Below are 16,948 nucleotides of genomic sequence, written 5' to 3'. Positions count from 1 at the left end.
CCGCAGGAATGAGGAACAACATCATACCTGTCGCGGCAGCGTAATTATGGAAAAGTCGGAGCCTACACCGATGATATGATAACGACGCTTTTGCGCTCGTTAATCGTATCATCTAGGATTTACACACTACGATGTCGAAAGTGACTCCGGATGTGCGTCACTTTCGATTTGACCCCACCGACATGGCACGTGCGATGTTGCAACGTGCAAAGCCGCCCTTAGAGTAACCCGGGCTTTCATTCATCTGAATGGATGCAATTAATACTTCATTTTCCCTTTAGTGTTTGCCGCCACAGGGACTTGCCTGGATGGCTGCAGTTTTCCCTGGCAAAGTCAGCTGTTAAATGTCACATTGAACAACCCCTACTGGCTGGCTACTATTTTTCAAATGCAACGACTGACAGTTTGCTGTCCTGATTGACATGTCTCACACTGGTAATGCCTCCTCTGGAGGCGGAGTCTCAGGGAGATCTATGTATGACCCATAGATTTTAACAGCTCATTTATATATCTTTAAAAAATGGGGATTTCTTTGGATCGCAGATATCAAGGTATCAGTTTATTCAGCTTCCTATGACCTGTATGTGCATATAGATGACTTAGGAGGACTCATCCTACTGACATATCCTCTTTAAAATATAACATGCCCATATAGGTGTTACTTTTCATAAGAAATAGTAGCTATGCCATAGTCAACAGTAGCTGGTAGCATGGACCTTCGTTCTGGTTTCCATTGAACACATACCCGATCATATTTGCTGATTATGTCGGCTCTTTCCTGTGCTATTAGAGCCTCAATGTCTTTCTTCATGTCAGAGCCTTGAGAAACCAAAAAAAAGACAAAAAAAAAAGGAATTACCATAATAATATCATCAATGTACATATACAGATATTGCTGCACCAATTCTCACATACTATGGTAATCTAAAAGCTGTAAAAGCCAGAAAGTATAATCACATTTACACATAATAGACCTGTTTCATGCAGGATGAGGCCAGAGGTAATTTGGAGGGGGGGGGGGAGGGGGTACACAACATTTTCCGCTAATTTTCCACTTCTTGTTTTTTCTGTATTGCTCTGGGGGAGAGTATTGTTCCCTCTCACATAATATCAGCTGTCCAGTAACTTCATGTCATGTCCCAGTCTGTACAGTTAAGTCATAGAACTGAAGCTGTGCAGCATAGAGGACACTGTCTGGAGGAAAGGTAGCAATACTGAACATTGACTTGTAGGTATTTTTCATATAAAAAAACACTTTGGAAGACCATAATGTGCATCAAACATTAGACTTAAAGGGAATGTCATATATTCAACAGAGAAAGAATGTGGCACAAGTCCAATATTGATAAAATACAAAACTTTATTGATTATACTTAAAAATCATAATAGAGCAAGGAGCCCTCAAGGGGTTAACAGAACTGTGTGCAGAGCAATTCAATGATTACAATCAATATAGACTATGATATACAGAGTGCAGACGGTCAAATATTTTTTTAACACTTTTTAACACTTTCTGCATGCATGTGTAGATAAGCATGCAAACAAGGTGTATACATAAATAACATTTTAAGCTTGTGTTAACCACTTGTTTGTAATTTGATATTGCATATCTTAATTAGTAGTTATGTGAATGAAATCACTACCCCCTTTAGTTAACAGCCACTTTATGCATCATCTGCTTGATCATACTAGCGTTTTAGTGTGGAGAGCCCTATATACATATGTATATCTAATGACATTAGTAGTTTACTGTGGGCAAAAAAAAAAAAAAAAAAACACCAGCAATCTCTGTAATATCAAGTCATAGTACTAACCAGTTCTGCAGCAGTTCTGAGTACCCCACCTGTCCCTACGCGCGTTTCACCTCTTCTTCAGGGGACGTATAGACGTCCCCTGAAGAAGAGGTGAAACGCGCGTAGGGACAGGTGGGGTACTCAGAACTGCTGCAGAACTGGTTAGTACTATGACTTGATATTACAGAGATTGCTGGTGTTTTTTTTTTTTGCCCACAGTAAACTACTAATGTCATTAGATATACATATGTATATAGGGCTCTCCACACTAAAACGCTAGTATGATCAAGCAGATGATGCATAAAGTGGCTGTTAACTAAAGGGGGTAGTGATTTCATTCACATAACTACTAATTAAGATATGCAACATCAAATTACAAACAAGTGGTTAACGCAAGCTTAAAATGTTATGTATACACCTTGTTTGCATTCTTATCTACACATGCATGCAGAAAGTGTTAAAAAGTGTTAAAAAATATTTGACCGTCTGCACTCTGTATATCATAGTCTATATTGATTGTAATCATTGAATTGCTCTGCACACAGTTCTGTTAACCCCTTGAGGGCTCCTTGCTCTATTATGATTTTTAAGTATAATCAATAAAGTTTTGTATTTTATCAATATTGGATTTGTGCCACATTCTTTCTCTGTTGAATATAGTATCACAGTGGTGTCCTGGCACTCTTAATAAGGTTGGGGAGTGACCTATATATTAAAGGGAATGTCAGCAGGTTTTTGCTATGTAACCTGAAACCAGCATGCTGTAAGGGTTAACACACTGAATTCAGAGATACCTGTATTGTCAAGGTCCGATCTATCCTATATTTGCTATGTTTGTTTAAGCAGCAGGAGTTATCATTGCTTGGACTACAATCTCATGTCTGGCACTCCGCCTCCTCTGGTTGACAACTCACTGTCATTGTACACTCTCTATAGAGAGCTTGGTGTGGGCGGGGTTAGCGATCTCAGCTCTGCTACATGGCTAAATCGAAAAAATCTGATTGTGTCAGAACGGCTGCACCCAGTAATCTAAGTGATACATCGTAGGATTCAGGATCTCTTTGCCTACATCATGCTGCTCTCAGATGAGGTTGCAAAAACCTGCTGACAAATTCCCTTTAACAGATGGAAGCCAGGTGTTGATACGATTGACAATGAGTGTATGAGGCCACTGAAATTGAGTATAACTTTAAAACCCCCAGCAAGCTGGAATTTTCATTCCTGTCCCGGGTGCCAGAACACCTTATCCCATCTATTTATTATGAAGACGGTCACGTAGATGTCTTGGTTAATTGTTAGTGCATATTCTGTTATTTTACTGTGTATATCCCATGATAAAAACAACAAATCATTAAATAAAAAGGTTAAAGTAGTGCTAAAATGTTGAAATTCATCCAGTCTCTAAAATATATAGATCAATTCGTATTAACTTAATTTGGCTGCTCGTTTTCATCTTAAACTTCATTATATACTTTACATTTTGGGAATTTGATCACAAGATATTTTTCTGAGAATTACTTGTCTTCAATATCCCTGTAGAAGGTTACCATTGCAGGAAACAGAAAGCCCTGTATGGTTAAAGTGCTTTGACTGAATCCCATGCTTTCTCCATAGAGCAGGAGTAGAAACACTTATGACCAATACTGATGATGATTGCACAGCTCCTGTCACATAGTTATAATGAAGGAGAGGACAGTTCAGCCTCCAGAACTGTGAGCTTCGAATATATTTGCATATTTAGCAGAATACAAAAGAGAAGATAATTATAGTGTCATCCCAGCAGATAGAGATGGCACTGGTTCTAGCAGATCATTTGATGCTGTGATGTGGCATCAAATGATCTTCTAGATGAAAGCTAGGAATCAATATTAATTACATGTCTTCAAGATCTCTGCAAGGGGTTACCATCTCAGGAATCAGAAAGGCTTGTATAATGAAAGTGCAATGACTGTACCACATGCGTTCTCAATAGAGCAGGATAAGAAACACTTATGACCGATACTGATGATGATTGCACAGCTCCTGTCTCAGTTATAATGAAAGAGATGACAATTTAGTATCTGGAACTGTAAAGCTTATAATATATATGCGTAGTTAGCTTAATATAAAAGAAAATATAATTATAGTGTCATCCCAGCAGGTAGAGATGGCACTGGCTCTAGCAAATCATTTCATGCTGTGATGTGGCATCAAATGATCTGCTAGATGAAAGCTAGGAATCAAGATTAATTACATGTCTTCAAGATCGCTGTAAGGGGTTACCATCTCAGGAACCAGAAAGGCCTGTATGATGAAAGTGCAATGACTGTACCACATGCTTTCTCCATAGAGCAGGGGTAGAAACACTTATGACAGTTACTGATGATGATTGCACAGCTCCTCTCACACACTTATAATGAAGGAGAGGACAGTTCAGCATCTAGAATATATTTGTCTATTTAGCAGAATACAAAATAAAAGATAATTAGTGTAATCCCAGCAGGCAGACATGGCACTGGCTTTAGCAGATCATTGGATGCGGTGATGTGGCATCAAGTGATCTGCTAGATGAAAGCTAGGAATCAAGATTAATAACATTAATTAATTACATTCAAGATCCCTGTAAGGGGTTACCATCTCAGGAACCAGAACTGCCTGTATGGTGAAAAAGTATGGAATGTACCATACACTTTCTCCATAGAAACACTTATGACAGTTCCTGATGATGATTGCACAGCTCCTCTCACACTTATAATGACGGAGAGGACAGTTCAGCATCTAGAATATATTTGTCTATTTAGCAGAATACAAAATAAGAGATAGTCATAGTGTCATCCCAGTAGGCAGAGATGGCATTGGCTGTAGCAGCTCATTTGAGGCTGTGATGTGGCATCAAATGATCTCCTAGGTGAAAGCTAGGAATCAAGATTGAGTCTGAAGAATGAAAAATTGGGTAATAAGCAAACTATAAATAAAAAAAAAAGCAGTTAATTGCCAGGGGTGAAGGGTTTTGGTCCCAGGCGGATCTCACATTGATGAATTGTAGTATGAATAAGTCAATCTGGTATGACTCCATAACCCCTTTAATGTTGGGTTTCCTCCACCTGACATATACACACCACAAAGGCCTATGACCATACACTGCAGTACTGAGGAGATACAGTATATACAAAAATGAGTGATCATATACATAAAAAGAACGTCCATATAAACAGGAAAAAAAGGTCCTCACTCCAATGACTTCAGAGGAAATACGTTACTTTTGGAGTCTAATTTAAGGTTAAAAACAACTTTTATTGGGACACGAGAACAGACGTTTGGGATAAACGGACCAAAACTATAATCTTTGCAGAGAAAGTCCAAATTAAACTGGAAAATACAAGACAAGCAGTGACCACAAATTATATATTAGAAGGACTGCAATAGAGAGGGCCTATTGGGTTGAGTCATATTATATAAAATGCAAAAATCAAGTAAATAGGACATTACAGAACATAAATTACCCCTGTTGATGGTTGTTATACCCTCAGGTTTTGCATGGATACTTTTACTTAAGGTATGAACTTATTACATACTTTTCCCTGTAAGTTTCAGTCTGCAATGTTCATTACTTCACTCATTTTCAGGCCTCCTTATATGCAGTTTGCAACCGGATACAAGTCTCCGTTTTTTCCTCTTGTGGTTATGTCCCTCCCAGTGTTATACACTGAGGATTGTGTGTTTGGAGCGCTTCTTCCTTCACTAGCTCTCCTGTATCAGATCACCTTCATTACTAAAATGATTTTTGGCATCTACTTTCCCACCTATCTGCAGCCGGTTTTCCCAGCCCTCCATGAGAACATAGATGCTTTCCCCACTTGCCAAACTCTGATCTGCTGTGTAAAATCTCCTCCCCGCTGCCATCTCTAACACTGAGAGAAGGGAGGGGGGAGAGCAGAAAATGTTAGTTCCAGAAGTAGATCCCTGATGGATTTGTCTGTTTTGCTGAGCAGAAATCAAACTACAAATTGTACTGAGCAGCCAGCTAGGTGAAGGAGTTACACAAACAATACAACAGCAAAATAGTAGGGAATTATTAATTAAGACTTTTTAAGAAAGTTGCTTTATTCTGCATTTAAGAGGCAAATTAACAATAAAATAGATGCAGTGCAAAGATATGTAAAGCCTTTAAATATAGGTGGTATTATAATGGAACGGTGACAAAAAAATGATCTTAAACTTACAAAGCCACACTAAAGGTTGGTACAATTAAATAGAATAATGGGGATAGGGGAAAAGACGTGTAACAGGGTTAAGAATTGGCTCGGTGATAGGAAACAAAGGGTGGTTATTAATGGAATACACTCGGCCTGGGTCACACTTAAGAGTATGGTACCACAGGATCAGTATTGGGCCATCTTCTTTTTAACATACAGTGGAACCACGGTTTACGAGTAACTTGTGTGCGAGTATTTCGCTATACGAGCAAAGCATGCTGTAAATTTGTAACTGAGTTTACGAGCAAGCTTTGCTGTACGAGCAAATACTCACCGCACACACTTCAGGTACCGTACTTTAACCGCGCTCTGACCCGCTCTTGCAGTCTGCACAAACACACACAAACACATATTATGCTCACCTTACCTTCCTTTCCATCGCCGGCCTTCTGGTTCTTGTAGTTCGCCGGTACAGGATGTGTATCAGGTAACCATCGCGACGATGGAGGAACTTCTGTTGTCAGCCGCTTCTCAAAGGCAGTGCGCTGACCAATCAGAGGAAAGCGGCTCATGCCTTTGACGTCAGCGCGCTGGCAGCGGAAGCTCCGGCATCGGTCGCGATGGTTACCTGATACACATTTTGTACCGGTGGACTACAAGAATCGGGAGGCCGGCGAGGGAACTGAAGGTAAGGTGAGCATAATATGTGGGTGTGTGTGGGTGTGTGGGTGTGTGTGTGTGGAACACCACAATAGGGGATCAGGATGGGACACTGAACAAGTTGTGGAACAAATTCTCAGCATTGCAATGACTTCCTATGGGAAATCTTGCTTTGCTAGACGAGTAAACTTGGTTTACAAGCACAGTCCCAGAACGGATTGTTCTCGTAAACCAAGGTTCCACTGTATTTATTAATGACCTTGTAAAGGGCATAGAGAGTAGAATTTCAATATTTGTAGAGGATATCAAACTCTGCACGATAATCAATTCAGAGGGTTTATGTAAACTGGAGGCTTGGGCTGAGAAACGGCAATTGAAGTTTGAAGACAACCAACCAGCAGGATTTTCATGCCTAAAGTAAAACCAGTCCTATACTGGCACTAGGATGCTGAATCCAGGCACACCATTATTGCGGTCACAGCTGGAGGTTCTCAAGATCCTCCACCTGTGACCACAGGTAAACGGACCTCAATGAACTCAGTCAAGGTTCTCATTCATGACTGCAAGAAGAGATCTCGGAGGTTGTGAATAATCCATGCAATAAGTATATCAGTCGGTTGTAGAACTTTTCATTAGACAAGGCTAGGCTTCACTCGCAGACAAAGGAAACGCTTAGCTCAAAGCTCAGAGATCCGGCACCAATGAACAGTATGGACTCCTTAAATGAAGTGATGCTTTGTTAAACCATTCCTGCAAATAATGACATCATGGCCAGTCTAATGCTTTGTACCGGTGCCAATGCTGAGCCGCTACGTATGTCTGAATGTCTAATATACACAGTGGTTTGGACAATTCCCAAGTTCCCTTTTTCTCCCAATCTGTAATTCATCACAATGAGGAATCCAGAAACCTCAGACGGCAAATGACGTTTTACTTAATGTTTAATGTCCTTGGCTCTGGATGTTTAACCCTTGCAATGATCGCTATTATTCTTCCATTTATTATTATGTTTAAGTGACCACTCCGGGCCTCGTCTTCGATGTTCACAATGGATCTATTTCTCCCACTGGAAAAGGTCTCTTCTTAAATTTCTACTTGTGGAACAAAGTGGAAACAGCTCAGCAGATGTGGTCTGACTTGTAACCATGCTGCGTCCTCAAGGAGGGGCGGCCTCTAAACACTGCAAACATTTTGGAGCTTTGCTCCTCTTCTGATGGATGGTCTTGTCCGCATTAATTTTTTTATATTCAGACACATAGAAATGACACATGGAAGGCAAGAACAGATGTCAAACAGAGCAAAAAACTTAAATATCAGGAAAAAAAAGTGACATTTATGTACTGGCTGTAGTACCTGGTGTTGCCCGGGATAGTAACAGTCTCTCTCCCCGTCTGCCCCCGTCTCTTTCCCCGTCTGCCCCCGTCTCTTTCCCCGTCTGCCCCCGTCTCTTTCCCCGTCTGCCCCCGTCTCTTTCCCCGTCTGCCCCCGTCTCTTTCCCCGTCTGCCCCCGTCTCTTTCCCCGTCTGCCCCCGTCTCTTTCCCCGTCTGCCCCCGTCTCTTTCCCCGTCTGCCCCCGTCTCTTTCCCCGTCTGCCCCCGTCTCTTTCCCCGTCTCTTTCCCCGTCTACCCCCGTCTCTTTCCCCGTCTGCCTCTTTGTCGGTCTGTCTTTGTCTCTATCCGTCTTCCCATCGACATCTTATTACCTCTCACATAAGCTTCTTATACTAAGAATGTCCTTCGTTGCCTATAGCAACCACTCACAGCTGCTATTAATAACCTGTAGCTTGCAGCTCCATTGACTTTAATGGAGGCAGGTTTTTTGGAGAGTAACTGTAAAGCGTGGGGTTAAATTTTCCCGTCAAAACAGTCTATGACATTCCCTGAGTCACATGGGGTGTCTGTGGAAAATTTCGTGATTGTAACTGCGACGGTGCGGATTCCTTTAGCAGACATACACACACATACATACACTCTACTTTATATATTAGATTTCTGGCTGGAAACGAGTACTATCTGCAAGTTTCTTTAGATTTCTGGACATAACCTCTGAAAAGGTGAATGGAGAAGTGTTGTATAGACTAACGACTCTCTCTGCTTTCCCCCTCCCTGTACTCAACAGATCAGAATGTGGAGAGAAGGGAAAGCATCTATGTTCTCATGGAGGGCTGGTAATCTAGGCCGAAGACAGGGAGGGAAGCACATGAAGGAAAATTACTTTACTTGCCACATTAAAGGTAATCTGTCACCAGGTTTTTGCCTCCTAATCTGAGAACACCATAATGTAGGGGCAGAGATCCTGATTCCAGCAATGTGTTAGTTACTGGGCTGCTTAGTGTACACTTGATAAAATCACTGTTTAATCATCAGGAGATCATTACAGGACTACTTGGCGTGCTGCAGGTAGTCCAGTATATTCATGAGCTCTGTATAACTGCTAGATATGCAACAGAGAAAACACTGATTTTTAAAAAAAATGGCTGCAAACAGCTCAGTAAGTGACACATTGCTGGAGTCAGGGTCTCTGTCTCTGCATTATGCTGCTCACAGATGGGGGAGCAAAAACCTGGTGTCGGATTCTCTTTAAGGTTCAGCTTTCTTTCCCGTTCGGATTATAGAGATAATTGCTGGGCAGGGAGCGAGAACTGTTTTTACCTTAAAATATTATTTAACTTAAAGGGGACCTGTCACCTGGGCAAAGGTGACCAATTTTTGCTCTTGTTTTATTCCCGCTGCTCCATTGAGTAGAATGTTTAATTTCACCAAATGGTTTTATTCAGTCAGAGCTAATTTTTATGGTCTTTACCAAAGGGGTGAGGCTTAAAGCATAATAATGGAGAGCAGACAAAAGACACGCCCCTGAGGAACTGTAAGCCACACCCCCTTGCTAAAGATCATACAAATTAGCATTAAATAAAAAGGCCCCTATTCCTGGAACCTTTGGGAACTTAAAAAAAACAAAACAGAGAGCACCAGTAATAAAATAAGAGCAAAAAAACTGGCCACTTCTGACCTGATAAAAGGTCCTCTTTAAAAAAGGGGTTTTCCCAGGAATTAACTTTTTTACTTCCTAGACTCCCATTGGTTGAAAATAAATAAACTTTACTTACCCCCTTCCTTGCTTCAGTGCCAGCTCTTCACCATAGTCCCTGGTGCAGTGGTGATGTCAAGAGAGCTGCAACCAATTTCTGGGCTCGGTAGCTCTGACGATTCTAGACAGCCCGAGCCCCTGAGCCCAACACTGACCTCAACACTACAGCCTATCAATGTTTGACAAGACCAAAGGCAGCAGTGAAGAGCCAGCGCTGGTCAACGGAAAGCCTTAAGGCTATGTGCACACTGTGCGTTTACTCTTTTTTTATGCAGATTTTGATACTTTTTTTTAAAATCTGCACCAAAATCTGCATGCCTAACTTGAAGACAGATATACGAAGTGCTGTGCACACATTGCTTTTTTTTTCCCGTGCAGATTTTGGTGCAGAAAAAAAAAAATCTGCAGAATGTCAATTGTTGGGGCATTTTTTTCCTGTGTTTTTAGCCCTTTCCAGCCATTAACATGATAACAAAAGAAAAAAAAAAAAAAGAAGGCACCAAAAAAGTCTACCAGAATAGCATGTGTTTTTGGTGCATTTTTCTGCCAGAAGGTGCAGATTTCATGCAGAAAATTTCTGCACCAAATCTGCAGAATGTGCATATAGTAAAAAAGAAATCCTAAAAAACCCTTTTAAAAGTTCAGTCACACGCTACGATATATCGGGCGATATGTCGGCGGGGTCACGGATTCCGTGAAGCACATCCGGCATCGCTAGAGATATGGTAGCGTGTGACAGCTCTGAACGACTGTGAACGAGCAAAAATACTCACCTTATCGTTGATCGTTGACACGTCGCTCATTTTCATAAAGTCGTTTCTTCTTCTGTGCTCCGATTCTTCATCGTTTCCGAGGCAGCCCACGTCGCTCCGTGTGACACCCTGGGAATGAGAAACACAGCTTACCTGCGTCCCGCCGGCAATGCAGAAGGAAGGAGGTGGGCGGGATGTTAAGTCCCGCTCATCTCCGCCCCTCCGCTTCTATTGGGCGGCCGCTGTGTGATGTCGCTGTGACGCCGAATGTCCAACCCCCTTCAGGAAGAGGATGTTCGCCGCCCACAGCGACATCGTTAGGAAGGTAAGTACGTGTGACGGGGGTTAACGACATTGTGCTCCACGGGCAACGAACTGCCCGTGACGCACAAACGACGGGGGCGGGTGCGATTGCTCATGCGATCGCACGATAGATCGTCCCGTGTGACGGGGCCTTAAGGCTATGTGCACACTAGAAAGTGCCTTTTTCTTAAGAAAAAAAACTGAACCTCTTAAAGAATCCCGCACCCGCGGTAAAAAACAGCACCAAAATTGCAGCAAAATCAGCATGCGGTTTTACCGCGGTTTGCCGCGAATTTTGTGCGGATTTTCCGCAAGTTAATCCCTGCGGATTTTTACCATTATCTATGGCAAAAACCGCAGGTACCTGCGGAAAAGGAGTGACATGCTCATTAATTCCGCAGCGGGTATAAAAAAAAAAAACTGCAGTGTGCGCACAGCATTTTTTTTAAAACCCATATGATTTGCTGGGGAATGACTGCAGCAATGTTAGATACATTTTCTGCAGCAAATCCGTGGCAAAATCCACGGTAAATCTGCAGCGTGTGCACAGGGGCTAAGACCTAGAGTTAGGAAATGAACTAGCCCTGACTATTTTGATGGTAGTCACAATTATGGGGGCAGAAACGTAGTGCCCTCAAACACTGTGGGATGGTGGCAGGAGGGCACTACAAAAGCAAAGTAACCATGCGATCTGGGACAATTAAATGTTTAATAAAAAAAATAAAAAAAAAAATAAATAAATCACTCACAGATTTGCGGCAAAGATTAATGCCAGTGGAAAATCCTCAACATTTGCTCCCTGTATCCTTTAATTGCCTCTTGGATGTGAGATTTTCCAGCTTAATGGTTGTCAAATGGGTTCAGGATTTTGGCGACCCCATCTTCCCACTCCTAAAATAGTTCTCTGGCACAAATGACGACTTATTTTGGATTCAGACAAACTAAGTGGGTAATTACATTCATTTTACAAGGCCATTTTTCTGCAGGCCCCCCCCCTTCATCGTATGTCCTAGGAATATGACCCGTCCAGATCGGAATGATCCTGGGTGTCGGTAAAATGCCGGTTCTGCCATATTCTCCTGCCCAATCTGACATCAGGCGTGGGGAGACAACTGGAAGGAAAATAATAAAGCAACTGTAGTGAACTCTGTGCCCAGGTCCAATTAATTAAGATAGGACCGGTTTGGCATCGTACAGATGTGTCTCTCTATGCCCAAAGTCAGACAGTGTTCCTCCTAACATACTCTCCTGCCCAAAGTCAGACAGTGTACCTTGTAACATACTCTCCTGCCCAAAGTCAGACAGTGTACCTTGTAACATACTCTCCTGCCCAAAGTCAGACAGTGTTCCTCCTAACATACTCTCCTGCCCAAAGTCAGACAGTGTTCCTCCTAACATACTCTCCTGCCCAAAGTCAGACAGTGTACCTTGTAACATACTCTCCTGCCCAAAGTCAGACAGTGTACCTTGTAACATACTCTCCTGCCCAAAGTCAGACAGTGTACCTTGTAACATACTCTCCTGCCCAAAGTCAGACAGTGTACCTTGTAACATACTCTCCTGCCCAAAGTCAGACAGTGTTCCTCCTAACATACTCTCCTGCCCAAAGTCAGACAGTGTTCCTCCTAACATACTCTCCTGCCCAAAGTCAGACAGTGTTCCTCCTAACATACTCTCCTGCCCAAAGTCAGACAGTGTACCTTGTAACATACTCTCCTGCCCAAAGTCAGACAGTGTACCTTGTAACATACTCTCCTGCCCAAAGTCAGACAGTGTTCCTCCTAACATACTCTCCTGCCCAAAGTCAGATAGTGATCCTCCTAACATACTCTCCTGCCCAAAATTACTTAATTAGAAGAGCAATCAGACGCCAAATATAAATATACATCATTCGAATTTCAGTTCCATAGAGAAGATGGACATCTACTTCCCTAATGCTAGAAATAGGAATCTGCCCGGTGCAGCAGAAGGTGTGAAGATAAGGCTAGAAATTTAAGAATTTAAACATTTCCCTTCAAAGGACAATATGAACACACTCAACTTATACAGAACTGTTAAGAGGGAATGTGTCATCCAAAAATAACATTGTTTAAATGGAAACCTCCTATGGCCATGTACATGTGTTGTTTCCTGCGACAACAAGAAGTTAGCAGATTATATGAACGTACTCAATACATATAAAATTGTTAAGAGGGAATGAGTTATCAGAAAATAACATTGTTTCAAGGGAAACCTCTCATGACCATGAACATGTGTTGTTTCCTGCAACAACAAGAAGTGAAGGTCAATATGAACACACTGAATATATAGAATTGTTAAGAGGGAAAGTGTCGTCAGAATAAAACATTTTTAAAAGGAAACCCCCATGGCTATGTACATGTATTGTTTCCTGGGACAACAGGAAGTTAGAATCTAAAACTAACAACCCAGTGGCCAATATGAGAATTGCAAGAGTTCTTATTTGCATTTTTAATAAAGAACAATACCAGTAACACAAATGCCCTAAAGGAGTTTCCAACTACGGTATAACCCCTTGCTTAAAAGGGTGGTTCACCCATATTTTTTATTGTCTAGTTCGATATTATATTGAGAAACAATGTTTCTCTCAAATACCTTGTGTTGGCAATAGAGCCTGTGAGAGGCGCAATTGCAGACTGCTGTTCCCCGTTCTGGTTCCGTCACGTCAAGTGCCGCACACGTCTCATCCGTGCAGCCGGCTGCAGTCTTCCAGACTCACTGAGCTGTGTTGCACTGCTTGTCACAGCCCATCTGCTCCCTGCTCCCTGTCGTAGAATGGCTGCCTCCTTTATCCTTTCGGCATAGCTTTAAGAGAACACCAATCATCTGCAGCTGATTGTTGTGTCATGTGACCTCTGCAGCGAATGTCATGTCATCCGTCGAAACAGCACCACTGCTGGAGGTGCGTATACATTGATTTTTTTTATTTTCCATGGGGCTTTGAATGGATAAAGCAGAGGTTGTATAGTAGGGGGAAACTCCTTTAAGTCAAATTTTTGTGTTAAATGTATTTTTAATTTTGTTCTTTATTGAAACTGAAAATTAGTAGTTTTGCAATTTTCGCATTGGCCAATGGGGCTTCACTAACTTCCTGTTGTTGCAGGAAACAACACATGTACATTAGTTACAAAGAAAAGATTCTGACCATGTCTTCAGTAGTGAAGCACTAATGAGTGTAGGACAGAGTCAGCTGTGACAATTTATTCTGAATGGTGAATCCTGTGTTATCAGCCGTGTATAAAGGCGTTATCCGTCATTGTAATCCTGCCCTGGATGATAATGAGACTGCTGCAAACGTTTTCTTAAAGGACAGAAAGTATGAGTCTAAAAAAAAGGTGAAAACTGAAACATTACTAATGAATGTAACACAACAGATTATTTTCTAATAATAAATTCCTTTAATTTGATTGTTATGCCGAAATAGTAAAATGAAAAGAAGAATTCATAGCTACTCATAATGCAAATGTAACATTTCACGGTGTCTCGATCATCCTTACACATCAATGGTTAAGCAGGAGCAGATTTCGGAGAGGGGGGCAATGGATGGAATGAATCACTGGACAGAAATGTGTGTGGGATGAGTCCCGATGTGACAGGCCATTATGGACATCAGAGAAGGGCCGGGATACAAACAAGCCCACTTTCATCTCATTTGTGCTTATTGCGCAGAATATAAATTCTCATGATGAAACCGTCGACATCAGATGAGTTACAAGAAATAGTAAAAAACCACAAATATCTGACGGCCATGTCCCGCAGCCATGTGTAACACTCACTGTGCGGACGTGTATAGCAGTACTATTCTATGTACATGTAGGCGGGGGTTCACGAGAGCAATGTTAGAAGTCAGTTTTGCTCTGGCCTATGTTACGTTATTAAAGTGTCGCCTGGTGATTAATAAATAGGACGCAAACTGAAATATAACACTTCTGTCTGAAGCTGGTTTTCCACTTTTTAAACAGTTTGTCTTTTTTTGTGCTTTTATTAAAATTTTGCAATATCTAAATCTGTGTTGAACCTTGCATAGCGGTTGTAGTTACACCTGGACCATAGAAACTGTGTCTGTGTGTTATGCGTGTATACTATTTTATCCCCCCTGTACTGTGACATCACTGTGTGTATTATCCCTGTACTGTGACATCACGGTGTGTATTATCCCTGTACTGTGACATCGCTGTGTGTATTATCCCTGTACTGTGACATCGCTGTGTGTATTATCTCTGTACTGTGACATCACTGTGTGTATTATCCCTGTACTGTGACATCACGGTGTGTATTATCCCTGTACTGTGACATCACTGTGTGTATTATCCCTGTACTGTGACATCGCTGTGTGTATTATCTCTGTACTGTGACATCACTGTGTGTATTATCTCTGTACTGTGACATCACTGTGTGTATTATCTCTGTACTGTGACATCACTGTGTGTATTATCTCTGTACTGTGACATCACTGTGTGTATTATCTCTGTACTGTGACATCACTGTGTGTATTATCCCTGTACTGTGACATCACTGTGTGTATTACCCCTGTACTGTGACATCACTGTGTGTATTATCTCTGTACTGTGACATCACTGTGTGTATTATCTCTGTACTGTGACATCACTGTGTGTATTATCTCTGTACTGTGACATCACTGTGTGTATTATCCCTGTACTGTGACATCACTGTGTGTATTACCCCTGTACTGTGACATCACTGTGTGTATTATCCCTGTACTGTGATATCACTGTGTGTATTACCCCTGTACTGTGACATCACTGTGTGTATTATCCCTGTACTGTGACATCACTGTGTGTATTACCCCTGTACTGTGACATCACTGTGTGTATTATCCCCTGTACTGTGGCATCACTGTGTGTATTATCCCTGTACTGTGACATCACTGTGTGTATTATCTCTGTACTGTGACATCACTGTGTGTATTATCTCTGTACTGTGACATCACTGTGTGTATTATCTCTGTACTGTGACATCACTGTGTGTATTATCTCTGTACTGTGACATCACTGTGTGTATTATCCCTGTACTGTGACATCACTGTGTGTATTATCCCTGTACTGTGACATCACTGTGTGTATTACCTCTGTACTGTGACATCACTGTGTGTATTATCCCTGTACTGTGACATCACTGTGTGTATTATCCCTGTACTGTGACATCACTGTGTGTATTATCCCTGTACTGTGACATCACTGTGTGTATTACCTCTGTACTGTGACATCACTGTGTGTATTATCCCTGTACTGTGACATCACTGTGTGTATTATCCCTGTACTGTGACATCACTGTGTGTATTACCTCTGTACTGTGACATCACTGTGTGTATTACCCCTGTACTGTGACATCGCTGTGTGTATTATCTCTGTACTGTGGCATCACTGTGTGTATTACCCCTGTACTGTGACATCACTGTGTGTATTATCCCTGTACTGTGACATCACTGTGTGTATTATCCCTGTACTGTGATATTGCTGTGTGTATTACCCCTGTACTGTGACATCACTGTGTGTATTATCCCTGTACTGTGACATCACTGTGTGCATTATCCCTGTACTGTAACATCACTGTGTGTATTATCCCTGTACTGTGGCATCACTGTGTGTATTATCCCTGTACTGTGGCATCACTGTGTGTATTATCCCTGTACTGTGACATCACTGTGTGTATTACCCCTGTACTGTGGCATCACTGTGTGTATTACCCCTGTACTGTGACATCACTGTGTGCATTATCCCTGTACTGTGACATCACTGTGTGTATTACCCCTGTACTGTGACATCACTGTGTGTATTATCCCTGTACTGTGGCATCACTGTGTGTATTACCCCTGTACTGTGACATCACTGTGTGTATTATCCCTGTACTGTGATATTGCTGTGTGTATTACCCCTGTACTGTGACATCACTGTGTGTATTATCCCTGTACTGTGACATCACTGTGTGTATTATCCCTGTACTGTGACATCACTGTGTGTATTACCCCTGTACTGTGACATCACTGTGTGTATTATCCCTGTTCTGTGATATTGCTGTGTGTATTACCCCTGTACTGTGACATCACTATGTGTATTATCCCTGTACTGTGACATCACTGTGTGTATTACCCCTGTACTGTGACATCACTGTGTGTATTATCCCTGTACTGTGACATCA

At 41.7% G+C, this 16,948-nt stretch overlaps 1 protein-coding gene across 1 annotated transcript in view; it reads right to left on the bottom strand.

Annotated features, from left to right (window-relative positions):
• LOC142254497 (uncharacterized) overlaps positions 1-16,948 on the bottom strand; it is an 87,510-nt gene that overhangs the window by 21,333 nt on the left and 49,229 nt on the right. Inside the window, exon 3 of the mRNA XM_075325585.1 lies at positions 746-819. Within this exon, the coding sequence (XP_075181700.1) occupies positions 746-811 (66 nt within the window). The 5' untranslated portion in view covers positions 812-819. The remainder of the gene's footprint in view (positions 1-745; positions 820-16,948) is intronic.

The sequence above is a fragment of the Anomaloglossus baeobatrachus genome, chromosome 10 (genome assembly GCF_048569485.1).
Source record: "Anomaloglossus baeobatrachus isolate aAnoBae1 chromosome 10, aAnoBae1.hap1, whole genome shotgun sequence".
Classification (NCBI taxonomy): Eukaryota; Metazoa; Chordata; class Amphibia; order Anura; family Aromobatidae; genus Anomaloglossus; species Anomaloglossus baeobatrachus.
The sequence above is the reverse complement of the archived record's forward strand: the minus strand, read 5'-3'. Positions and strand labels throughout refer to the sequence as shown.